The sequence below is a fragment of the Nematostella vectensis genome, chromosome 4, assembly GCF_932526225.1.
Source record: "Nematostella vectensis chromosome 4, jaNemVect1.1, whole genome shotgun sequence".
Lineage (NCBI taxonomy): Eukaryota > Metazoa > Cnidaria > Anthozoa > Actiniaria > Edwardsiidae > Nematostella > Nematostella vectensis.
Window position 1 is genome coordinate 13,336,226 of NC_064037.1, and position 26,916 is coordinate 13,363,141.

A 26,916-nucleotide genomic window follows, 5' to 3' on the forward strand; every position below is an offset into this window, starting at 1 on the left:
CCTCTTGGGTCAGGTGGGAACTGGTGGGCTTGTCACGCAAAACAGACTTACCCTAACAGATCACGTGACTATTTGGAGGGCAAACCAAAGCGCGCGTTCAGGCTTCGAAAAATAACAGTAATAAAAGACAAAGTAACAAAAGAGTGCTCTCCTCCACGGAAATCATTAGTAAAAGGCGAAAGATTTACTCGATATGAAGGAAAACCAGAGTGACCTTCAATGGTTCGCATGGTGCAATCTATATCCCCAAACAAGACTCCATTGCATGTGGGACATTAGAAAAAGGTCCCAGGATCAGGCATGGAGGACACCAAGTATGGGGATAACAAATAATTATTGTTACCTATGGCAGGGTCCTAGGGGGGAGGGGGAGTGGGGTATGGGTCTCGTTTATCCTTGCCTTTTAGTTCCCTAATCCACAAATCCCTTTTACTGCAAATCCCGTCCCCTTTCCTGAAAACTAAATCCTCAGTAACTAGCAAAATCCCGAAATTCACCGTCTGAAACCAAGGCTAATTGCGCTTGACCCCTTCAGGATCGCGTTTTTTCAAAACATATTCATTCCAAACTCATGGACAGGCAGCAAGGGGATTTACACAGTTCTTTTTCTTTTGTATTTCTATTATTAATCCAGAGTAATGGAAGACAATAAAAATGTATATCCACTAAAAACATTTTATTATAAGACTGTTTTCTACAAAAATAGCGGCGGTGAATCAAAGTTGCAAACACCTCTCAGCTTTGTACTCATAAAGTCGGCGACTAAGCGAAGAAAAGCTAAACTTTGTTTAGGTCGATTTAAAATGTTTAAATAAAAAAATTACGGCAAAAAGCAACGTAGAGAATTACAAGCTGTACGCTGGGCAAAATTACACTGAGAACTGTTTGCAACTTCGATGCATGGTAATCTAAGTGGTAAAATGCGAGAGACCGCTGCATCTAAAATCATATGGAAGATATGAGAATGTTGCCTCATAACGCGCGGTTTGTGAGCGTCACTAGCGATTATCAACATCATGTTCGAGTTTTTTTACAAGAAAGCGGAAGGGAAATAAGCACACCAAAATCGTAGTGATATGGTACCAATAACATTGCCTATGTGCCTTTACTGTCGAATCCGTTGTATCGCGACCCGCGTTTTCAAAACACGATTTGTTATGGTTTTCTGTTCCGTCAGTAAAATTATTCTGAGCCAATCAGAGTCTCGCTTTGTGCACTTCCCTGGCTATCCTCTGGACGAAAACCAGACAGTGTCACGACAGAAAGCCAGGCAACTGAACTAGGCGAGAGATGGCAAAGATCTGATTGGCTTGGAATAATTTGAATGGCGGAACAGAAAATCCCAAAAGACAAAAACAAATCGATTGGTACTTTATGTAGCCATCAATGTAGTGTGTCCTAGACACTGATCCTAACCCTCACCATACTGATGGCTACACAAAGTACTAACCCCACGCTCTACGCACCGGCTCACCGAGGAGGGTATGAAAAGAGACCCAGCAGTCTTATCGAGCGCAACCCAAGGTCTCTGACATTCGCGACCGAAAAAAGAAAGAGCGTGAACCAAAGAAGGCAGCAAAAATTTTGCTCATAAGGTTCAAATTCTACCTAAACGTCAAGATCAAAGAATGTACATGTAGCCAAAAATTCACATGTCGGTGTAAAGTTTCTCACTGTATGCAATACTAAATATTGCTGAATTTCGCCTTGTGTACTAAAAAAAACTAATAGATTTCAAACAAACATGCACTTGCAATCTAATGTTCACAATTTCATTTGATGAGGTCATTTAAGTTAATCAATAAAAAAAGGTTAAAAATTGGGTCTCTTGGTTTATATACATAAAATAGATGGGGACTCCTTTTCCACCGACAAGCCATCACTAAACTCTTCATGAAACAGCAAACCCCAAGTATAATAGCCTAGAGCTAAGGACAACATAAAACTTACAATCCTGTTAGACTAAAACAACACTTTGCCTCCTTCACTTTAGGCTAAAGTCCTCAAACGTTCTCATTTTTGAAAACATGAAGAAAATTAGTCTGTTGTATAGATTCGATTAGAGTGACTGAGCCTCCACTAAAACACCTTTAATCATATATTGAATAAAGCTATCTTTAATAAAGCAGACTGACTGGCATTCTTAGACGGGCGAGTGGTGTCTTGGCAATTGCACATGTATAGCAGAGCATCATTCAATTCATATACCATCAGGATCATATTAAAGGGGCCCAATCAGCCTTCCCAATATGCATTGCTTTGCTGTTGTACTAAATAATTCACATTTTTGTGATTTTATCAGAAATGTTTAGTCATAGTACATAGACATAGTATTGCCACCACAGACTAAGCAAAAGTTTTGACTTTCACTGCTGTCGAAAATGGCCACCAAAGCAATATATCGTGGGTAGGTTGAGTTGTACATGGCAAGTTATGTACACTGCATGTTTATCAAGCTCCTGTGATGCAATCAATATTATTAGATGGCATCCATCCAATGGCAAGTGTGAATAAGTAAATAGAGCATGTGATAAATGGTGATAAGCAACAGCTATACAAATATCCAAGACTGTTTTCACGATGTTTCGAGCGCATTCAAAATGCCACAAACTGGCGGGCCACAGCTGACCCAAAATGCGAAGGAAGGGGTATTTGACTCTAGTGCCAATTTGACTATAGCACTCTGACAGCATTTTCTATAGCTTTGTCTGTAAACTCCACTTTGTACGACATTTTAGATCAGATGTGGCCCGCCAGTCTGTGGCATTTTGGATGTGCGGCAACATTGTTAAAACGGTCTTTGGCATTAACTTTAAAACATTCCACCCAACCCACAGGCAGGAGCCTCCGTCCCCACAAAATATTCATGGTGTGCCTTAACTTATTAAGCCTTTCCATATGTAGTTCCTCCCTTCTTGCCTCTCCACTAATTTTCGAAGCATCACTGTCCTTCTGATTCAGACTTATAAATGTGTGAAGATAAATTTTAATTATGCAACTAATACTTTCCTCTTATCTCTGGATATGTGTTATGCGGTCATCTAGGCCATCTCTATATCCTTGCATTCTTGCCCAAACACATTCACTAAAACAAATGATACTCATATAAACGATGATGTTTATAAAACAATATTACAGCTACAGCTGTTTCTGCTCTGCTTATAATAGAGACAACAACAACAACAGACAACAAAAATATCAATAACAATAATGCATGATAATTCCATCCTTCACATCTTTCAACTTACCTCTTTCTCTTCACCCATTTCTTCACCTTCTATGAGGTAACATCTCTGTAACTGGGTTCTGTGGCAACAAGATAATCTTCAAGTACTGACTGCAGATACTCAAAAGTTGGCCGATCAGCCTCGTTCTTTTTCCAGCACTCCAACATGATAGCATAAAACGAATCCGAAGCATTCGGAGGCTTGGGCATTCGGTAGCCTCTCTCAACTTGGGATAACACTTCAGCGTTGGTCATCCCAGGGTACGGAATACGCCCATAGGTTATCAACTCAGACAAAAGAATACCAAATGACCAGACATCTGACTTGATTGTGAACCGGTTGAACAGAGCGGCCTCTGGTGCCGTCCACTTAATTGGAAACTTTGCCCCCTGATGAGGGTTGTACTCGTCGTCTTCAATGAGCCTCGCCAGCCCAAAATCAGCAACCTTGCACGCATAGTTTTCCCCAACTAAGATATTGCGTGCAGCAAGATCTCTATGTATATAGTTCATTTTCTCGAGAAAGGCCATCCCCGCGGCGATCTGTGCAGCCATGTCTATCAAGGTGGGTTCTTTTAGGAACTGACCTTCTCCCTTCACTAAGTAGTCCAGTAAACTACCGTGCTTCATCAACTCAGTCACTATGTAGATTGGTTCTTCATTTGTGCACACAGCATAAAGCTACAACAAAATAACACAATTAATTCAATACACTTCAAGAGATTCTGGAAAAAATATCACGCTGACACTAAAATAATACCACAGCATCCAAAAGAGTTTAATTGTTTAATTAAACTGTTTAATTGTACGTAACCACATTTGCAATCTCATTTGAATGTTAGACATGCGCAAAACAAAATTATCTGATGAAAGTCAGACTTAGAAGGCCACAGCTCCTAAAACACACTTTGCAATCTGTCATACTGACAACACTTGAGAAAACACTCCACCAATGGTGTCCGATACACAAATTGAAATCAATATTTGTAGAGTCTACATCATTTCGCAAAAGGTGTCCAGTTTAAAATACTCCCCCCTCTGGCACAAAAATTGCCAAATTTCTAAAATAGTCACCAATATGCTGAGTATAGAAAGCTCCCAGGCTGTTTTTTTTATTTCATAATAGTTTCCTTTTATAGTCCTATCTCTGTTAAAACTGCTCTGCCTATTGTTTCTAGGGAAAACAGAACAGCATAGAGCAGAAAGGGTTAAACTGTAATGCACCTACCTGAATCAAGTTTGCATGCCGCAGTTTCTTCATGATCTGAGCCTCAGCCAAGAATGCCTGTGGGGACATGGTGCCTCTCCTTAAAGTCTTAATGGCCACGGGTGTGGTACTATTCCATAACCCTGACCAGACTTCTCCAAATTGGCCTTGTCCGAGCTTCTTCTGTAGCTGGAGCGACTCCCGAGGGATCTCCCATGCATCTTTGGTGCCATATGATAATCCTGCAGTTTGGGGCTTCTCGCCTGAGCAGGCCTGCGTAAGCATACAGCACAAGCCATCTGCATCTTGCATGTAGTGATCAACCAGTTCTGTCAAGCTACCAAAAGGTGCTCTAGTCGTGATGTAGAAGCCTCCAGTGTCCAATTTGCGTATTCTATAGTGCTTGACATTGTCTCCATCTCGTACAGACAACGAAAAGTTCCCGGGTTGTGTCTCTGAGTCACGGATCAAAAATGTGCCTTTTGGGTTTCCAGGAGCTAGCAATTTCTTTTCAGCTTCTGCTCGTTTAATTTTTCCAAAGAACCAGCTGTAAAAAAGTAAAAAAAACCATGAAAATATCTAAAAATAAGTAATAAAAATATATACAAATCTATCACCATATTTAACTGTATTGAAAAATAATACATAATAATCTTGCATACTGGAGAATCAATTACAGTATGTAACCCTTTAGATTGATGGACAGTGATTATATTGTATTCTTATGGGAATTTGATAAGGATTTCTATTTGATTGTCTAAAAATATGAGAGAAGGATGAACTTCGGTATGAGGAAAAATCTTCATTTATCTCATGCAAATTTTTGTTGCCCATGGGACTTGATATTTTTCCTTTAGTTAAGGAGGGCATTGCACCCTAAATACTGTACAAACAAATACAAAAAGCCAAATAGTTGTGTTCGTGAACTAGAATAATCAGGGTTCAAAATAACTATTTTTAAATCTGCTAGATTTTGCCGATTTTGCCTCTCTTAAAAGAGCCGGCAAAGACCAGAAAACAGCCAGCTATTGCTGGCAGCTGGCCGCTATTTTGAACACTGATAATGAATACAATACACCAAAAACTGGTATTCTACTCTGCCAAATTTTTGTCTTTAATAAGACTTTTTTGGGGCAGGCTGAGGAAGGTGAATTGTTACAAGCTTATTTACATCTGAAAAGTGGCACGATACACAAAAATTAAGCCGATCGGCTTAGATCTATCTACCTGCGGGGTCTTAATAGTGAAGGCTTCTTTTGTAGTAGGAACCCACATAGAGATGTGTAAATTCTTTTTTATCCATAGTGCGTGCTATTCTAGAATAGGCATGTTTTTGTCAGTTGTAATGTTTTTTCGTCTGGCGCTACTATTCTAATGTAAATAAGCTTGTAACAATTCACCTTCTTCAGTCTGCCCTGAAGTGGTCTTATTAAAGAGGAAAATTTGGCAGAGTCGAATACCAGTTTTTGGTGCATAATAGAAAAGTTATTGAAGGTCTAAGCACTATAAATCTATCTTTTTGAAAAGAGAATTAAACCTAATAATAATAAACAATATGCAAATTTTGACAAGATATTTAGGTAAAGCACTTCAACAATGAATGTGTTTTTTTCAAAGTTCAATTTGCATTTGAAATCCAACTTTCTGAATTATGTTTTAACTTACTGTTTTTATTTTGACATTCATGCAACATGTTTTCTCTTGAGCCAAAATATTTTGGTTGGAGATCCAAAACAATGCAAGATTAAAAGCATTAAAAGCTAATTGCCTCTTGAAAAAAAACAAATGGAAGGAAACTTACAAAAAACACCTGAAAGTCAGTGATCCTCAGATGACCTTGCTTCAGTTTCGCAAATTGTTCAACAAATATAGGCTGAGAACTAACATTGATACGTTTATCCTATTCCAATTTGTGGTATTTCAAACAAAATGTAAAACAATGAGCTTGCTAGAAAACAATAATTGTAGGTAATACTCTCTTGGAAAGAAATTAAAGTGAATTGGAATATCATAAAAGAAAAATTCAACAAATTCTGATAAAGAACATTTAAAACAATTGGTAATACCACCTGGATTATCTAAGACAGTAGACCATGATTTTAAAAAGTCGAATATTTCCGCCTTTTTGTCACTGCAACATGCCTAAAGTAATGTATTAAAGATTCCTTCTTTAGCTCCCCTAGGAAGAGCGGACAGCCGGCAACACATAAAGTCAACATTCTATAACCAATCAAGCTGCGATGGTTTTAGGAAGAAGAGATTCTTTAAAATACAATTTTATCAAAGCAAGCCTTGTATAAAAGTAAGCCTTGCGTAACATAGTTCACTGCTGATTAAAAAAAAAATGATTCAAAAACTGCTCCCGGAAGTCACACAGAGGATTCTAGACGAATATGGTAGATTTTTTTTATGATTTCAAACAACAAAATCCGTATCACAAAAATATATAAGTTATATACAGGACAACGTGCGATTTAATTTATCACATTTTAACTTAGTATTTTTTTACATACAGATTTTCGACAAAACAAAGGAATCGATGGATTGCCAAATGTTGAAACAAAGTTTAGGGAAGAACGGAACGGCATTTGAAATCGTGTCAAAATTAACAGACATGGCGAGTTTGAAGGGTAAACTTGGTCATTGAAATCCGCGCTAAGATTGAAGGATCAAAATAAAGTTTTCAAAACATGCCTCAACAGAGAAGAACTGTCTATAGTAAAACAAGAGTAGTAAGTTATTATTAGTGTAAATTGGTCTAACCATGCCACTTACTCTTGCGACTTCACACTCATCTCAGGAGCCACATAATTGCTAGGTATATATCCTTCTTGATCCGTAGACAAGGATTTAGCTAGCCACCAATCTCCGTCTGTATTATCCAGTAACTGTAGCCTCTCGCCTTTCTTGAAGCTGAGATCTTCGTTGGTACGGGCATCATAGTCATATAGAGCCATAAAGATGTTAGTAGCTCCTTTGTTTGCCATCATTCCGGGGAACCTACTAGGAGGCGTCATAATTCCTGAAGTTGCTTGGAAATGCATGCCATTGGAGGGGTAGCCGACTTGGTTAGCTCCTTGAGGAGTTTGAGAACTGAAGCCAGTTGTAGCGGCCGAGGGAGCGCCAGTCGCTTTCGGATTCGTAGCTCCATCCTTCGCCTCGTATTTCTTCTGCGATTTCGAACAGCAGCAACCCATGGCTGCCTCGTAGTTCGAGCCACGCGACTGCTTTATTGCTTTGTGACCACTTCAAGCTTTACAATGTTTTGAAAGCTCTAAAAAGGCTAATCGATCGACATGAAGCCAAAGATCGTTCGAAGCGAGGAAGGGAGGAGGAAAGAAAGCGATCGCATAACAGAGGAGGACTGGTACCAAGCATTGCGCGCATGAAGCCTGGATCGACCGACATAATTTTTTTAAAAAAATGTACTTTCTTACCTTACCTTCTTTCATGAAATCCAGGAATAAAGCTATAGAATTTAGAGAAACACAAAGGGAATGTTAAATAGCACTGGCATTATTATTTTTTAAAGGTGTATCAAATAGTTGATTCAGGTTGGGTTTACGGATTGAACTAGAAATTTAATTGGCCCAAAAGAAGGAAGTTATAATCTTAGCCAATCAAAATTGCTTTTCTAATTATTTTTTGCATAGGTCTTAGCCAACCTTCCATCCGGCGTGCGCAGTCCCGGAAGGTGTACTGATCAGACTTCAAACTGCACAGCTTCTTCTATGAATCTCTAAAGAGTAACCCGAGATAAAGCTCACTGACTGCCCTCAACTACTAACAACTCATGGGGAAGTGCTTATCAAAGAAAAGATACGAACAAGACGGCAAACCGCCTAAAACACCTGAAGATCCAGGTCCGACAGTCGACCTAAAAGATGTCAACACCACCGTGCAAGAATGTACTGAAACACCGAAACGCTACACAGCGAATCCTCCGCTTGGAAGCTTACCAGCTCCACCGACAACACCAGAGCCTCCTCCTACACCATCCAGACCCCTGTATTTAGCGCTTTACGACTATGATGCCCGGACGCAAGAAGATCTTAGTTTCAAGAAGGGCGAAGTTCTCGAAGTTAACCCTGATGATCTTGCTAACGATTGGTGGCGAGCAAAATCTCGGGACACAGGAGCAGAGGGCTATATTCCTATGAATTATGTCGCTCCCATGGAAACTCTGGAAGCCGAGGAGTAAGTGTTATTAATCTCAACGCAGAATGTTTGTGAGATTCTTTGATTTATGTGAGAGAGAATTTTTTATTGGTGTGAATCAAAGTTCGGTTTCAGCTCTCATCGCAAATATGTAATCGACTCTCTACATTACTTTACTGTACGCTGGGCTACTGAGCATCAAAATAATCAAAACCCTTTCGCTCATAGTATACACCTTATCTCGGAGAATAATTACTTTACTCAAATGGTTGCTCAAACAATAAAGCATACAGATTCAAACGGAAAGTTACAATCTTTTTCATATGCTGTTTGAGATTTGACTTTTCAGACCCGGAAATCAAGAATTCCAATGGATGTTGGTCGCTAGCTTCTACTTTTCTTTTAATATTACGACCCATTAAGCGTTATAGTTATTTGCTGAGACCACCCTAGCCAGTGTAACCAACTTTCTAACTGTTCCATCGTTGCTATAAGGGCTCGTAAAGAAGTTATCTGAGAGAAAATAGGCCGATTCCAGTCCCGAAAAACGGATTAAGTTAATACAAAAGTGTGCAAATTGTTCCACTCTACAGCAGTCAGACTTTGTAACTTCTTGAATTACAGAATCAAATTAGATTCATTTCGTAAATGTTACATTTTCTTCAGATATTTAAAGTTTCAGTTTCTATTGACAATTATATTTTGTAATTGTGCCCTCGGGAAATCATGGTCATTGTTCACGTGACCTTATCAGGCATTCATTTCATATCAGAAACTCGTGAAACAGGAAGATGAGAATTATATTTAGAGGTTAAACACGCACATAATTTATGGTAAGAACTTGTGAAGCTTTCACTTTATCTCAACAGTGTAACTTTGTATCTTGGTGTTTGCACAACTTAATATTATGTATACATAATTAATGTTAACATGATTGCATGTTAAAAGTGTTGAAAAATATATTTTCCAATATTTTGTGAGACTTCTCTATTTGTCTGTGATATAAATCTGCACATTATGAAATCTGGAATAATGTACAATAAACCTTATAAACATATGTAGCAGATAGGACAATCATCAAAACCTATTGACCAAAAGTGGACTGAAACAATTGTCACCGAAATTAATCCATATTTTTATTTAACAGGTGGTTCTATGGGCCCATCAAGCGTCCAGAAGCCGAGAAACTCTTACAATCACCTCCGAATGAACATGGCGCCTTTCTTATCCGTGACAGCAACAAAGGACTGTTTGCCCTGTCTATGCGTGATGGTGACATGATTAAGCACTATCGTATTAGGAAAAGTGATACTGGAGGTTTTTTTATTTCCCATAATAATGTGTTTACGTCGCTGAAAGATCTAGTGGCCCATTACAAAGAAAGTGCTGATGGATTGTGTGATCTGCTGAAAAAGCCATGTCAGAAGGTAATAGGAAACTAACTATACATATCAAGGCTATAGCCGAATGAAAAATTTTACAAATCTAGAGATTAGTATGTAGCTTTAATATAGTTCCATTAATAATTAGACTATGATAATTGCAACCATGTGGTTGTTACTTGGTATGCAACCATAAAAAAAACATAACAATGCACCAAGCCCATATCAATAACTTTTTAGAAACATTATATTAATTACCTTTTAATAGAGGTTGAGTTTCAAGTTTTGAATTTTAAGCAGATAAGCATGGGCAATTTGATGTTTTCAATGTTTTATGATTTGAGGTTTTAATTACTCATCTTTATATACCACAATATATCCATAAAAGCTGTTTATTGCTTTTAGAACGGTCTAAAAGAGAGATGAAAAGAAGAAGCTTTAAAACAGTTAGAGAAAGATTGATTTACCATGATAAATATACACTATCGCCTTTTGTGCCCAAAATCAGAGCCTAGTGGAAGCTGATGTTTTTTTTTCTCCAGACTGAAAAGCCACAAACTGTTGGTCTATCTTACAACACTGCTGACCAATGGGAGGTGGCCAGGGACTCACTACAGCTCCAAAAGAGACTGGGTGCTGGTAACTTTGGTGAAGTATGGCAAGGAGTGTGGAACGATACCACTCCTGTTGCTGTCAAGACCCTAAAGCCAGGGACAATGAGACCAGATGCATTCCTGGCCGAGGCAGAGCTCATGAAGAAACTCATCCACCCCAAGCTTGTCCAGTTATATGCAGTATGCTCCCGTGACGAGCCTATTTACATTATAACTGAACTGATGCCAAAAGGAAGCTTATTGGAACACCTACGCAGTGATGAGGGACGGGCCTTGTCAGTTGCCATTCAAATTGATATGGGCGGGCAGATCGCAGAGGGGATGGCATTCCTGGAAAAGTATGGTTACCTTCACAGAGATCTTGCCGCAAGGAATATTTTGGTGGGAGAGAACAACACTGTCAAAGTTGCTGATTTCGGTCTGTCAAGGTTGATCGAGGATGATATATACTGTGCACACGAGGGTGCCAAGTTCCCCATCAAATGGACGGCACCTGAGGCGTGTTTACAGGGTCAGTTCTCTATCAAGTCAGACGTCTGGTCGTTTGGTATCCTACTGATGGAGCTGGTCACATTTGGACGCATTCCATATCCCGGCATGAGCAACAGAGAGGTGGGTTCATATAAAAGGATTTTATTATTTCTGTAATGATCAATCATACAAAAACCTGTCAGTCACATTGCAGCAAATTTCTCTCCCCAAAATCATCCATTCCAATCTATTTTGTTTATTTCCTATTTAATTTGGTTAATAAAGTGTAAACCTTTTTCACAAAGACTAGGGGCTTTGTCAATCACCATTACTTTGTTGTTGTTAAAAGGTGAAAATACAATAATTTACTTGCAAAACAAAATCCACAAGTGACCATCAACAATTAAAATCCACTTGTTTTTTTTTTTCAAGTAATTTGGTTGATGATGTCCTCTCCTCTTGAAAAAGACAGATTAAAGTGGATGCTTTGCATATAATGGCATAATGATTGATATTCTAAAAAGTTTTATTTTACATTTTATCAGGTCGTTGAGCAAGTGGAGAGGGGCTACCGAATGCCCAAACCAAACAACTGTCCTGAAAGGTTCTACGAAATCATGAAGGATTGTTGGAAAAAAGACCCCATGCAGCGACCTACCTTTGAGACGCTGTCATGGCAACTAGAGGAATACTTCCAGGCCGACCCTACACAATACAAAGAGTTAGATAAATAAACTCAAAGGTATAAAAAGATTTTTGTATTTTTTCAGCTTGATACTCCCCTTAAATCCAAATTTGTATTATACTGTAGTTGTAGTAACAGCATGCTAGGCATAGGGGTGATTCCACATGAGAATTTAAGTGTTCAAATTGGTGATCCAAATGTTGCGATACGTATGGGATATATTCTCTCAGGGCAAAAAATATATGGACTAAACACCATACCCAAGAGTGTGGGGTAGAAGTTTTCTAAAGCATGAGCTTTTCAGTATACTAAGACTTTTTTATTCTACTACATGCTGTGACAAACCCCCTTTGACAAGTCCCATTTTGCTTGACAAAATACAATTATATTATTAAATGATTATCACCTGTAAAGTATTTCAATTTTTCATATGGTAGCATTATGAAGAAAGTAAAAGGTCAGCCGTATGTATCATGATATATTCTTAAACTTGCTTGCAAAAGCTGTTAATTCCATGAACCATGATACAGCCATCTCAATAACTGTTGAACTATCAAAGCATGTGTTATGCAGCCTTTATTCATAGTCCATAAAGCATCTTATCTATCAATATTATCTGTATTATCTCATTTGGATTTTTTTATGCAAGATGTAAGCCTGGGGCTTCATGACTTATTGTGCTACATGGTTCAACGATTGAGATGTAGCTGTGCAGCATACCAACTTGTAATTACACATAGCTGGAGGTTCTTCAGTTTGATTATTAGTTGAGCTCATGTAGTGATAGACCAATCTTCTAATCACTTTTTGCAAATTATAAAATTAGAATTGTGTTTTAATAGAAATGTAATGTGTCTGAAAAAGTATAAGAGATTTCTAGAAAGCAAGGGAAAAGCAGTGATCTAGGTATTTGGACCTGTTCTGTTGCCAAATTTGTAGGGCAACAGTACAATATAGAATGGCAGTCTTTATGATAGATGCTATTAATGACCCCCTGTATTATAGGGCCATGAATATTTTTGTATCACGTTTTAGATTGTAAATAAGATTTGCATTAGAAATAGTAAAATGTTTGTTACTCACAATAACTGTATGAGTAGCCTGAGAACCAGTTACAGTGGTACCTCTATTAAACGGCACCCTACCTCAGTACCCAACCCCCTGTTACTTCCCTGCTATTTCCTGGTCCCAAAGGAACATTGTACTGTATAACATAAGTTAGACATGTGGTAAGTATCTCAGTTTCACAACTCTCTTTCTTTGATGAAAACAGTGACTTGGCAAGGTCCTGAAGGTACACCCTTTAAAATGAGTCAACCCCACCCCTTACTCCTCTGCCAATGGCTTGGGAAGGTCCCAACAACATAATTTCTTATCCGTGACCACTTGTCAAACTCCAAAACCCAACAGTATTAATAAGTACTAATAATTACAAATTTGAGACGTGTTACCATGGCCACCTGAGTCAGTCCTGTGGCAAAGTCGGAGTATGGCCTGGTTTTGAACTTTTTGTTAGTAGTGGGTGACTCACACTAAAGCAAGCATTGAATACTATTTGTTTCTACCTTCCTACATGTACAAATATAGTTTGATATCTGCACAGTATTTTAACTTTATCATTCTATTTTCAATAACTATTGTATAACATCTCATATGCAATTTTATTGATGAAATTATTTTTTTTTATTTTGCTGGCAAATCGTTACCCAAGCCATTTTTTGATTATGGCAATATTTACAATAAAACCCACTTATAACTGGAACATAGCAGAACAATACAATGGAAACTTTCAACAGAAACAATTTTTATTGTCCTCTATCTTACATGAAGCAATTTAAATTGCTTAAAGAAAAGATAACATACAAAAAAGTATAAACAAAAAATAAAACTAAATATCTATTTATATACTAATATTTATAAATGATCCTTAAAAGTTTCTGGAGACTAGCTTACTAACATATCTATTAAAAACATTTTGTTGTTCTAAAATACCTTAAATTCCTATTTACATTATTCAAACAGCAATAAAAGCACTGCATACGTGGCACAATACATGGAATGGTGGTACGGAAAGTATGTAAGGTAATATAAATAATAAATAAAGAGTTTACGGCATGATCCTATGGGCCTACACTAGTCTTTGTACTCAGCATAGTCTGTTGTATCCATCACAAAAAAGTCTTCCAGTCTCCATTGCAATGTCTCAAAAGTTGGTCTCTCTTCTGGAATCTGTTTCCAACAATCTAGCATTATTTGATACAAAAGAGGTGGGCATTTCATAGGGCAAGGCATCCTATACCCTCTCTCTACCTGGGCTAGCACCTCCGCATTGCCCATACCAGGATAAGGTATGCGTCCATAGGTCACAAGCTCTGTGAGCAGTATTCCAAATGACCACACATCTGATTTAATTGTAAACTTGTTGTACAAAGCAGCTTCTGGGGCAGTCCACTTTATTGGGAACTTGGCACCTGCCCTGGCAGTATACTCCCCCTCATCAATGAGCCGGGACAGTCCAAAATCTGCAATTTTTACTATGTTCTTCTCCCCAACTAAAATGTTCCGTGCAGCCAGATCACGATGGATGTAATTATTGATCTCTAAGTAAGCCATTCCAGCAGCAATCTGGGCACCCATGTCAATAACCTGGGGAAGCCGTAACAAATTGAGAGGCTGTTTCAAATAATCCAGTAAACTTCCATGGCCCATCAGTTCTGTCACAATGTATATTGGCTCTTCCTTTGTGCAGACAGCGTAAAGTTGTACCAGTTTAGGATGCCGTAGCTTTTTCATAATTTGTGCCTCTGCTAAAAATGCAGAGGCAGACATTGTTCCTGGTCTTAACATTTTGACAGCAACAGGAGTGGTGTTATTCCACAACCCTTCCCACACTTCTCCAAATTGCCCTTGTCCAAGCTTGGAGAGAATACGAACCGACTCCCTTGGGATCTCCCATTGGTCTTTCATGTTAAAAGCCAGATCACTTATCGTCGGCAACTCTATAGCTGGGCATGGCTTTTTTAGTCTGCTGACAAGTCCATCACAGTCCTTGTTGTAATGTTCCACTAGATCTATCAAGGTCGCAAACTGTGCACGATGAGCAATATAAAATCCTCCATTGTCAAGGCATCGAATGCGGTAGTGTTTCACATTATCCCCATCCCTAAGAGACAAGGAATAGTCTCCAGGTTTACTCTCACTTTCCCGTATGAGAAATGAGCCACTCTCTCCATGCATGATGAGCAGCTTTTCTGCATCAACTCGTCGGATTGCACCAAAGAACCACCTGGAATGACATAATCAATAGGGCATTAATCTTCAAATTTAAAGGGGATTGTGCAAAATCATTGGTGGCCAGTGATAAGAAGGCTGATGATAAAAACAGGTTATAGTTGACCAACAAAGGTAACTCTAACAAGCAGCCACTTCAGGGCCCAAGCAAGGGGCCAACATTAGCTGCTTAATAGAGATCCCAAGAGAAGATGAGAAACTGAAAATCATATCTTACAGCAGCTATAAGAAAATGAAAGAATTATGCTATTGGGGTGAAACATGTTGTAAGGAGCATACTACTTTAGGGAATCCAGGCGATCCTCTTGATATTATCAAGATTATTCTTGAAAATCCTGATTCCTGATGTGACCATGGTAGGGGTAATAAAAATCCTGATATGGTCATGTGGGGTGGGTACATCTTTTTCCAATTACTTTGAAACAAAATGTCATTTAAAAAGTTCAATTGATTAACTGTTCAACTTCCTTGTACTCTTTGCACGACTTCTAGCCCTGATCAATGATTGTTTCCGTCAAAACTTTGAGTTTGATTCTTGTTTCTGAAGGGAAACTTGTGCAAACATTTCCAAAATACTAACTGATCCAACTTCCATCAAGTTTTGATTTTCAACAGAACATGATTCCCCTCTGATTGGTCAATGCATTACAGTAAGATGGCTCGGTTGAAAGCCTTTAACTGCTGACAGAATTTAAACATATTTTGTTGCTTGGAATTTATAAGGCTGAGTTTGCAGATTACTGAAAAGCAGAGTTAGTTAAACCAAAAGTTTATATGGTCTGGATCAGACGAGGTGTGAAGACAGGTCAGAAAACACACATTCATCAATAAGTCAGTCTATTTAACAATTATTCCTACAGCCCATGTGGGCTCTGTAGCACATAAGACCAAAGGCGGTATGAGCTATTGACGCATAGACCACAAGGGTGAGAGGAGTAATTTTTTTAGTTAAACCACACTAGTAAGTCAATTAAAAATGTTGCCTGGTCTGGTCATTTGCCATATACAAATCTGTTTCTTTTTGTCACTGGTTAGGGAAAGGACATTATTAATTGGGGGGGGGAGGGTTCTGGTTCAAAAATAGGGACCCTCTCCCAATCTAAAGCACAAAAATGGTGACCCTCCCCCAAAAAGGCAACCAAAAATTAAGGGCCCCTGACCCAGAACAAAAAAAAGAACTAAAATTAGTGTGTGTGTAGGGGAGGCTGAGACTGCCATAGAGATGCTAATTAAGGAGTGGTGGAGCTGGAGAATTGTTGATTTTAAGCCCATTTTTCAGTAGTGTATATAATAGTGTACACGGGGTCTGGGGGCATGCTTCTCTGTGAAAATTTTACCATTAATTATTGTTAAATCCTATATAGAAAAAGCATCATTAGCTCCTTGCCAACTTTAATCTTATTTAAATATGTTTTTATACCACCAATCTGAAAAGTTAGTAGGGGGGGGGGGACTTTGACATGAATCGAAATTTGTAAATTCACTGATGGAAGTTAATAAAAACAAAACTGCAAAAAATGAAAATAGTAAAGGCCATAGTTTAGGGGATAACGATTGTAAGCACCAGCCAAACGAAAGTCATGAAAGTGCAAGCAGAACGTGCATCGCATTATTTTATCTATTTTGTAGGGGGTCTCGGGTTCTCCCCAGAAAAATTTTGAAATTCCAGACTTTTAGGAGGCCTGGAAACTGATCAGAATACCTGTTAAAAAAAAGCCCCCCCCCCAAATCGATGCTCAAAAAATAGCAACCCCCCCATTAAAAAGTGACCCTTCCTTAAAGTTACGGCCTACCAGCAGCGAAAAGTAATGGATATCTTATAGCCTACCGCCTACCAGTAGTGAAAAGTAATAAATAACTTATAGCCTACCAGAAGCGAAAAAGTAATGAATAACTTATAGCCTAACAGTAGCGAAAAGTAATGGATAACTTACTGTATAGCCTACCAGTAGGGGAAAGTAATGGATAACTTATAGCCTACCAGTAGAGGAAAGAGTAATGGATAACTTATAGCCTACAAGCGAAAAGTGATGGATAACTTATAGCCTACCAGTAGCAAAAAGTAATGGATAACTTATAGCCTACCAGTAGCATAAAGTAATGGATAACTTACTGTATAGCCTACCAGTAGCAGAAGTAATGGATAACTTTTAGCCTACCAGTAGCAAAAAGTAATGGATAACTTACTGTATAGCCTACCAGTAGCAGAAAGTAATGGATAACTTTTAGCCTACCAGTAGGGGAAAGTAATGGATAACTTATAGCCTACCAGTACAGGAAAGAGTAATGGAAACTTATAGCCTACAAGCGAAAAGTGATGGATAACTTATAGCCTACCAGTAGCAAAAAGTAATGGATAACTTATAGCCTACCAGTAGCAGAAAGTAATGGATAACTTACTTAAAGCCTACCAGTAGCAGAAAGTAATGGATAACTTACCAGTAGCAAAAAGTAATGGATAACTTACTGTATAGCCTACCAGTAGCAGAAAGTAATGGATAACTTATAGCCTACCAGTAGCAAAAAGTAATGGATAACTTATAGCCTACCAGTAGGGGAAAGTAATGGATAACTTATAGCCTACCAGTAGCAGAAAGTAATGGATAACTTACTGTATAGCCTACCAGTAGCAAAAAGTAATGGATAACTTATAGCCTACCAGTAGCAAAAAGTAATGGATAACTTATAGCCTACCAGTAGGGGAAAGTAATGGATAACTTATAGCCTACCAGTAGGGGAAAGTAATGGATAACTTATAGCCTACCAGTAGCAAAAAGTAATGGATAACTTATAGCCTACAAGCGAAAAGTAATGGATAACTTTTAGCCTACCAGTAGGGGAAAGTAATGGATAACTTATAGCCTACCAGTAGCGGAAAATTCAAATGGATTTGAATTGAAAGGTATAACTTATAGCCTCTAGTTCAACGAATCAGAAGACAGCATTTATAATAGACCACTATGGTTAACCACTACGAGCACAGGTGTGATTTGAATGAAGGAGACTAGTTCACAGTTAAAATCCATATTCTTTTTTGAGCAAACAATTCTATGTTGTTAAATATGGCTGAATCATGAATAGTTGATAAGCTTGCTTGGGCCTAAACGCTGCATCCATCACGAATACTGCTGTGTTGGGTCAGAAAAATTAGCTATTGTCCTTGCCCGATAAAAAATCAGACACACGGAAATAAATAATAAGCATAGACCTTATCTCTACGTCTTTTTAGCCGTAAAATGTGAAGCTTTTTTTATGGAGTATTTCATTCAGCTTTTAAGTTCTTTCTTTTAAGACAAAGAAACGTATTTAGTAGCCCTATTTAGTAATTAAATCCAAGTCGACATTTTGCTTCATGTTCAAGAAAATGCATATTTTTGAGGGGATGATTAGTAAGTGTTGACAAGTATTAGATAATCAAATCGTTCGGCAAACTTTGGATATTTATGTGTACACAACAAAACTTACTCTTCGCTTTGTAATGACGATTGCGGGGCAACATAGTTGCTTGGGATATAACCCACTTGGTTTGACACTAGCGATCTAGCTTGCCACCAATCTCCCCCATCTAGGTCATTTACTACTTCAAGCTTTTCTCCCTTCTTGAAGCTTAAGTCTTCGTCAGTACGGGCTTCGTAGTCGTACAGAGCGACAAATAGTTTACGTTCTGCCGGCAGCGTTAACTCGGTTGAGAGAGGAATCGGAGGTAGCGGTAGTACTTCGCTTCGTTTTCGTCCTTTCTCAATGTCTCCCTCGGGTTCTGTCTGTTGAATAACATTGTCTAGTTGGATAGGCGGTTTACGCCATTTCCATTTACAACGTCCACTACTTTGAACGCAGCCCATTTTATCAAAGATCAGTTTCCATGCTATAAGCAAGCAAGCACACTATTTATACTCGAGGCACGCAAAAAAGAGTTCCAACGTCTCAACAGCGGTTCCTTGCCTCAGAAAGGTCACGATAAGTCTGTTCTAAACACCCTCGACCAGGAATATTGAGCTACTCTTATCCTAAACAAGGGAATTTCAAATGTAGCTAAAGATTTCCTCGCAAAGTTTATTTGCTCCCGACACACTCGACTTATCAGCTTGGAAATTATTGTTCACCGAGGCGTCGCCGTGACGTAACACACCCAAAATATTTCCCTTTATCTCCGAAACAATATCGACGGCTAGAAGGATTGAGAAGAATGCGGCGAATGTCTTCGATGACATCATTGCCGAAGGGGTTTCGACCTCTCGCGAGAGAGTACCGAACACCAGCCGAGTCACAAGGCCCAAATCAAAATGGCGGAAGGACGGTCTAGCAAGAACAGCCCATCGGGACAAATCGACATCGTACAAGTAGATGGATTGGTAAGAACCGAAAGTTGGCAAAGAAAATTTAAACTATATACTTGGTTAATGTGATGGCTTCAATTGATCCTTGGTATATCGCAAGTGGCGTGATTTTTCGCTGATATTTGTCCTCTTCTATGACACGTGTGTGTTCAAGATGGCCGCAGAAATTCAAGGATTTTTTATTTATTTTTACGTCTGTGCCTTTGTTGTTTAGGTTCATTCTTCAGGGCTTAGTCATTTATATTTCTTCTTTAACGGATAGAAACCATTTGTCATCCCAACAAGCTTAAATATGTGACTTGATAATACACTTCTAACCATCTGATTCCTGAAACAGTTGGCAGGCTCGTAGTTTATATATTGATCTGCCTTAGCATGTTCTAGATAATAATTTTTTACACTATGGTTTTAATATGTAAATGTAGAGTTATTTATTGACTGACGAATGGGACTTACCCTAACCTGTACTTAATACTTTAAAGGCATTGTATTGTGAAAGAAACAAGACAATGTTCGTATTATATATTTTGATTTTCTCTCCCCAGACTGTGTTAAAGATAATAAAGCACTGTGAAGAGGAGGGGTCTAGTGGGGACCTGGTGCAAGGTGTCTTGCTCGGCCTGATCCAAGATAACCGCTTGGAGATCACAAATTGCTTTCCTTTCCCATCCAACAAGGCAGGGGACGATGAGGATGATGATGATGGTGGGTAGGGTTGGGGTTTGTGTGAAGGGGAAGGGGAAGGGGGGTTATCAGCTGATTTTCCTTTCAAACTAACAAGGCAGGAGGAATGTGTTGGGGTGAGAAATATAATGATAATGATCTCGGCTGGAAGGGGGGTAATGATTATGATAATGGAAGAGGAAGAGAGATTATCAGCTGTTTTTTCCATTCCATCTAACAAGGCAGGCGAAATGTGTTGGGATAAGAAATATGATAATGATCTTGGTGGGAAAGGGGTAACAATTATGATAATGGGAGAGGAAGAGTGATTATCAGCTGTTTTTCCATTCCATCTAACAAGGCATGAGACATGTTGTTGTTGGTGAAAAAAATTTAATGATGAGGAGGAGGAGGGATGGGTTGATAGGTGTAACAAATTGGTAGGTGTAACAGCGTTTTTTTGGAAAATTTTTACTCTACCATATTTACCGGCATATAATGCACACTTTTTTACTCCCAAAATGACCTTGAAAAACAGCATGCGCATTATACATGGAACCCATTGTTCTGTATGATAAAAAGCAGAAATCAATAAGAAAATGCAGCGATCCCATTGTGGGTGAGAAACAGTCACCAAATCGCTTTAAAATAATGTAGTAAAAGGTATTCAAAATGAAGAATATCTTTAATTTCCTCATCATGTGTTTAAAAAAAATAAGCCCAAAAACTGGCCAGAAAAAACAGCAATTATTTATGCTTCCTTCGCGATTTTTTTGTTTTACTGTTGAAATTTACTCGACCCAGTCTCTCTGCACCTCGTCCAAAGTGGTGGTAATTGCTGTGAACGAACACAAGCTCGCATTTCAAGCTCCATGTGAAAATATAAATGTTCAGCAATGTTCAGCTTTACAGTTGCGCTAAGATGCACTGCTTATGCCTAAGAGGTTCAAAGTGATTATCACCTTCAAGTTCAGATGTAGAAAAGCATTTAACGTACTTATGTATAAATAAAATGAATTGTGAATCGAAACATTTATCTCATCTTGATACTTCTGTTTCTTTTTTGGTTGTTTCTAATTTTCTTGCTATTTCTATTACGGTGCATATTATACACAGGTCTTCTATTTTTTTAAAGGCCTTGAAAATTGGGCTGTGTATTATACGAGGGTGCGCATTATACGGTAAATACGGTAATAGATTTTTCAACTGCAATGCAGTCGGTTTTAGTTAGATTTTTTATAATTTTTTTTAATGATTTCAAATAATTGGAATCATAGATTTTGATAGAACATGCATATACAATTTACTCAAAAATACTGATGACAGATCAGAATTGTTTTTCTATTTAAAGCAGCATTGTCACCAGTTTACTTCGGGAAGGCAGACAGAAACCTCAACCGACAGGAGACCTCCCCCCTTGAAAAACCACCCTTCAAGCCTGACGTTGATTATGTTATATTAACAGTAATTTGGTCTTCATTTCAGTTAATTACCAGATGGAAGTGATGCGCAGACTGAGGGCTGTCAACATTGACCACCTTCACGTGGGATGGTACCAGTCTACCTACTTGGGCTCATACATTAACAGGACGCTGCTGGACTCCCAGTACAGCTATCAGAAGTCCATCGAAGAGTCAGTTGTGCTCATATACGGTATTATCGCATTCTGCATTTGAGACTTGATCAATTCATTCACAAATTTCTAGTTTAGATTTTCAAAGCTGTGACATGTTTTGTAATCTGTATGATTATCTTTATCTAAGGGAAAGTTCATTTATTATCCCAAGGAGGAGGTGTGAGGATACTGTGGGATGGAGGGGGGGGGGGGGGGCTAAAAAAAAATCCGAGGTCTAAAGGGGGGGCATCGAAAGTGTTTGGATTTTAAAATGGGGGGGCCTGTGATTCCTTTTGGTGTTGTGTCTAGGCATGTGTAGATTGTGCTAGTAAATTTGGGAAAAGTTGCCACCAGAAATTAAAAAAATTGCTTCCATTTGTTCTAGATAAATGCTCAAAACATATAGGTTTGCTTGTTTTCATTTCAACAATTTCATTAAATATTTTTTCCAATCATCAAAATGTGTTTAATTTATCATTGAAATATAAATACATTTCTCAATCAATCTCTTTTAACTCAACAATAAATAGGATACATATTTTCTAGTAAATTTTCTAAATTGTCACTTGGATAGGCATCATGTTATTAAATGCAGTATATACATCAATCTAATATACTCCATGATGCTTTAGGCAGAGAAAAATCCTGGGTACGGGGAGCCAACAAAACGTTTTAATGCTTTAAGCGCTCATTCTCCATCATCAAAATCCTCGCTCATATCTGATTCTCCTGTCTTCCTTGCTCCCTTTTCTCGTGCTGCACTTTTCTTGCAAGAAGAAGATCGAAAAGCCTTTTTTGCTTCCTTTACTTCATCTATAGCATCAACCATTATCAGGTTGCAACCTTGAGTTAGTCGCATCTTTGAGAAATTGAATGCCTTCACTTTTTCTGAATTAATGTTTTCATCCAATTCCTTCCCCTCCATTTTTTGTCCAGCTTGCAGCTCTCTCAATCTCTTGCTCGCGTTCCTTAGAAATTGTCATTGCCGTTCCTTTCTTTGCTCCTTCTTTCTTTGGTTTTCGGAAGGGGGGGGGGCACAAAAATATGGGGGAAGCGTAAGGGGGGCATGAAAAATTTTGTTACTTCTGAAGGGGGGGTCAACTAATTATATCCCTCACTTTTATCAAAATCCTCACCCACCCCCCACCCCCCCTCGGGATAATAAATGAACTTTCCCTAACTGTATCTAATTTCAGAGTAAAGCAAATGATAAACTTCTCCTTGATTGCGACCTTGCAGATCCTCTACGTACATCTCAAGGCATGCTCACCCTCAAAGCTTTTAGGCTCTCTGATGAGATGATGAAATTATATAAAGATGGTGAATTTAGCGCTGATAAGTAAGTCACGTTGTTGAGTGTATAAATTTCACGCAGACAAATTTTTCGATAGTCTGCTAAGTTCTACAATAAAGTGTTGCTACAGTACGCTAAACAGAATTTTGTTATCATGGCTCAATTTTAACAAGTTTGCCAACTCACCCAAAAGGGAGTGATAACATTTTTTTTTGGCAATTCATAATGGAAGTGTAAAGATATTTGGCAATTCAAAGACAGTTAAGTATTTATAATGATGATTTATAAGGCTTCTACCACTATTACACATATGAAATAGCGGTAAGGTTGACACAACAGAGCACGGCTCCAACTCAAGTGTAACCTCAGTTAGTAAGCACTGTCACTGGGGGTGGTCACTGCCAGAGGGTTTATTGCGTCCCCAGTGGTTCTTTTACGTCCCTTCGGTTCAGGTTAATGTAGTGCAGCTTGAAGAGATAGCTTGTTTGTAAATCAGATATATATTAGCATTTTGCCCTGCTTATATGAGTATAAAGAGCTGAAAGAGTCTTTAGGGTAAGGCGGAGTCTAGGCGAGTCATCAAGGCAAACCTGTTTTAATGTCTATGATTGTTTCTGCTAGGCTGTCTAAAGCAGGCATAAGCTTCCATTCGATGTTCCAAGAGATCCCTCTGGTCATCAAGAACTCCAGCCTGATGAACGTGCTCCTGTGTGAACTTGATGAAAACACACCCACCCCCTCAGCAGACCAGTTCCTTACACTCTCAACTGGGTAGGTAAATGTCTGTTCGGCACTGGTTTATACCCAGTCAGTCAGGAAAATAAATCACAGGAGTGAAATGGTATGCTTTACGCCTCTGTGAAAACAGAGTGGTTTCATCATCAAGAGTTAACCCTTCATGCTTTTCTAGGCATAGTAGCACTAATTCAGTCAGTCAAACAGTGGAGCAACTTGTCAATCAATCAATCAGTCAATCAATCAATCAGTCAGTGAAGCAGTTGTACAGTCAGCTGGTCAATCAATCAATCAATCAAATTCATACCATGGATTGCAGTGCATGTCAGCACAATAAATACAGCATAATAAATCTTTTATAACAGGGGTATCATTAGGCCCCGGCAGCCAGCGGAAGCGCTGGCTATTTTCCACCGAGCGCTGACTACTTTTTAAAAAAAAATAACCTTTAACTAAAAAGATAAAATAACTTCCACCCCCTACTAATCAATCTCCACCGCCTACTCTGAAAGTTAATGAAAGCCCTGCATAACATAGTAGTTTTGTGTATTTGGGGTAGGTCGTACCTTGAGAAGAATGTGCGGGTATTGATGGAGTCAGTGGACGAGTTATGCCAAGACTCCAATAAATACCATAATTACCAGCGCAGTGTGATACGACAGCAACAACAGAAAGAAAACTACTTACAGAGACGGGTGAGTCTAGGCATCACTGCTACCAGTAGTAGATCTAGGGAGGACTGTGGGCTAGGGGCTGTAATCCCCCCCCCCCCCCCCCCTCCCTCCCCCCTTTTGAGCTGCTAGAAAGCCCAATAACCCCTCCATCTTTGTCAACGTGTCAAACCCTCCTTCAGCAAAATCTTCAGCTAGATCCGCCCCTGGCTACCATATATGACTTCGTACACTACATGCACCTGTTTCAAAAAACGTCAGTGCAATCGGCAAATTGTAATTGCTGGAATCATATTTTGGTATGTGTCTTCCAAATGTAGATCATATAAATGTGAATTATGATTCTACCATTAAAGTTATTTAATGAATGGCTATTGTATCGCTATAATTTTAGTATCTTATTATTTTAAATTATTAGTATCCATATATGGACTTTTGGTCGATTGTATAACTGACATTTGTTATTTCCTGTTTGCAATGACAACATCTTTTAGAAAAAGGTGTATTAAAATTCCATGCAAAAATGTGAAAAAAAAGAATAAGATTCCCTTTTCCTTGCCGAACTGATTTTCGTGAAATAAACTACACGAACTTGCTCCTTGTTATCGACAGCAACAAGAGAACCAAAGCCGTATACAGCGGGGAGAAGATCCTTTACCGGACGAGGACTTGAGCAAGATGTTCAAGCCGCTACCAGTCCCCTCGCGGCTGGATAATCTGCTGCTCTCTGAACAAGTCAACACGTACTGCCAGCACGTTCATCAATTCTCGACACAGAGCTTTGGCAAGTTCTTCCTCGCGCAGGCTCTACAAGACAAAAAAGAATAAAATATCTACTTCCGTCAATTTTTTGTGTTTTTGTTTGGTATACTACTGACGGCCTCGACGACGGCAATTTGGACGACGACGGCAAAAAAAATGGGATTTGATTCATAATGTAATAGCAGCACGTGAAAACGTTCCCTGCTAGCAGAGGCCTCCTTTCTCTGTACTTCGCTGGGTCGCCAGCCCAGCGAAGTACAGAGAAAAGAGGCCTCTGTTAGCAGGGAAGTGAGGACGCGTTCTGTCTGAACATTTCAACCGTTTTCCATAAAAACACGACGTGAAAAATCAAACTTTCACGGTCAATTCGGGACGCGGACGTTTGCATTGTAAACTCTAACCACGTTCGCTACTGTAGAAATAATATCCTTAGTTTATTTTTATCTATCTCTGACTATGTTTTGCTTATTCCATTGCAATTAAATTGGAATTGATCGTCAAGCGCAACACATCTTTTTCGATCTCGTTGTCTTAGCCGTCGTCGTCGCCCTTGCTTAAGGTCTCTATTGGGGGGAGAGGAGGGTGGGGGGCTAAACATTTGAAATATTTGGGCTGGGAGGCATGTGCCCATGTGCCCTACCCCTGCTACACCTTTTTTATTTTTATTTGTGTGGCTGGTCTGACTCCACATCAGGCCAACACGCCGCCGTTAAATGCTCCCGGTCCATGCCGAGTCACACAAAGCATCCATTGTTTGTCTGGTCGAACCCTGTGGTGGATCTAGGGGCAGGGGGAACTCACTGTATATCCTCCTAGTTACGGGAATGAAATCAAAGAAAAGATGGACAACTCTCAGAGATTATACGGACGAACGTTTTGAAAACCGCCAATTTGCCAGTCGTGAAAAACAGGTGAGTTGTAAATAAAACCAATTGAGAGTATTTTTCCTCTTGCGCCCCCCAAAAAATATAGTGTGCTTTAATGTTTCCTCTCAATGAATAGCTAAAATGTTATATACCACATCTTGGTTCTGAGTATTCTCTGTCGCATCTTTTGCAAATTCGCGTTTTGCCAATACGTTGCCTCCTCTTACTTTTTTCCACTAAAAATTTAGTTACCCAAGTGGGTAACTAGAAAAATCGTTCTAAGGGTATTTATACAGTCGAAGCTCTCTGAGCGACCAGCTCCGATAACGACCACAAATTTCAAACCACCAACTGAGATTTTCTTTTATTTTTAGGCTCTCGTAAGCGACCACAATGATTTTTTGCTTTACAACATCAGTCAACACCTCAGATAAACATCATATCCAATGCATGCTGAATTCACGCATAAAGCTAAAATGTTGTGATGTTTCACAAAACCTGCCTTTCCAGTAGGCAACCATTAAAGAATTTCATAATTACAATTTTCTAACTTTGATGTCAACCATGCATGGGATTGACATTTCTTTGTCTCCAGAAAATGTATAAATGCAAGGAATCTCTAGTCCATTGCCAGCTCCACGATTTATCCTTTTTCATGTTATAATAGCCATCCCCCTGTTTGTTGCACGCTTTGGAAATCGGCTAACAAGACGCCATGCGACCGTCGATATTCTCATGACGCTTAAAGCCGCATTGTCACCAGTTTACTTCCGGAGGTCCGACGGAAACCTCAACCGCTAAAAGACAAAAGAATCTATTAAGATCTGAGATATTTAACAGGCCATCCGCTCTAAATTATCAATCACATCCTCAAAGAAACTTCCAATAAACAAACTGCCTTCAATATTTTGAAATATTTTTCGCGTTTTCCGTTAAAAA

The 26,916-nt window shown here is 38.9% G+C and overlaps 4 protein-coding genes and 1 pseudogene across 4 annotated transcripts; 2 read left to right on the top strand and 3 right to left on the bottom strand.

Moving 5' to 3' along the window:
- Positions 1-82: 82 nt before the first annotated feature.
- LOC116617558 lies at positions 83-213 on the bottom strand (annotated as a pseudogene).
- Positions 214-661: 448 nt separating this feature from the next.
- LOC116617547 (tyrosine-protein kinase SRK2) lies at positions 662-7,852 on the bottom strand. Its single transcript, XM_032380299.2, has 4 exons — positions 7,209-7,852; positions 4,455-4,980; positions 3,249-3,907; positions 662-3,085 (listed from the first exon to the last, which is right to left on the bottom strand). The coding sequence occupies exons 1-3, from the start codon at positions 7,628-7,630 to the stop codon at positions 3,278-3,280; spliced, it is 1,578 nt and encodes a 525-aa protein (XP_032236190.2). The 5' UTR covers positions 7,631-7,852; the 3' UTR covers positions 662-3,085; positions 3,249-3,277.
- Positions 7,853-8,094: 242 nt separating this feature from the next.
- Positions 8,095-12,828, top strand: LOC116617557 (tyrosine-protein kinase SRK2). The gene is made up of 4 exons (XM_032380328.2): positions 8,095-8,630; positions 9,739-10,018; positions 10,516-11,199; positions 11,604-12,828. Exons 1-4 carry the CDS (start codon positions 8,227-8,229, stop codon positions 11,790-11,792), a joined length of 1,557 nt encoding a protein of 518 aa, XP_032236219.2. The 5' UTR covers positions 8,095-8,226; the 3' UTR covers positions 11,793-12,828.
- Positions 12,829-13,530: 702 nt separating this feature from the next.
- LOC125556776 (tyrosine-protein kinase SRK2-like) lies at positions 13,531-19,142 on the bottom strand. The gene is made up of 2 exons (XM_048726936.1): positions 18,500-19,142; positions 13,531-15,029 (listed from the first exon to the last, which is right to left on the bottom strand). Exons 1-2 carry the CDS (start codon positions 18,874-18,876, stop codon positions 13,877-13,879), a joined length of 1,530 nt encoding a protein of 509 aa, XP_048582893.1. The 5' UTR covers positions 18,877-19,142; the 3' UTR covers positions 13,531-13,876.
- Positions 19,143-19,231: 89 nt separating this feature from the next.
- LOC5511049 (eukaryotic translation initiation factor 3 subunit H) lies at positions 19,232-25,195 on the top strand. The gene is made up of 7 exons (XM_001631443.3): positions 19,232-19,386; positions 19,917-20,076; positions 21,520-21,687; positions 22,889-22,988; positions 23,565-23,714; positions 24,238-24,373; positions 24,962-25,195. The coding sequence occupies exons 1-7, from the start codon at positions 19,318-19,320 to the stop codon at positions 25,175-25,177; spliced, it is 999 nt and encodes a 332-aa protein (XP_001631493.1). The 5' UTR covers positions 19,232-19,317; the 3' UTR covers positions 25,178-25,195.
- The last annotated feature ends 1,721 nt before the right edge of the window (positions 25,196-26,916 follow it).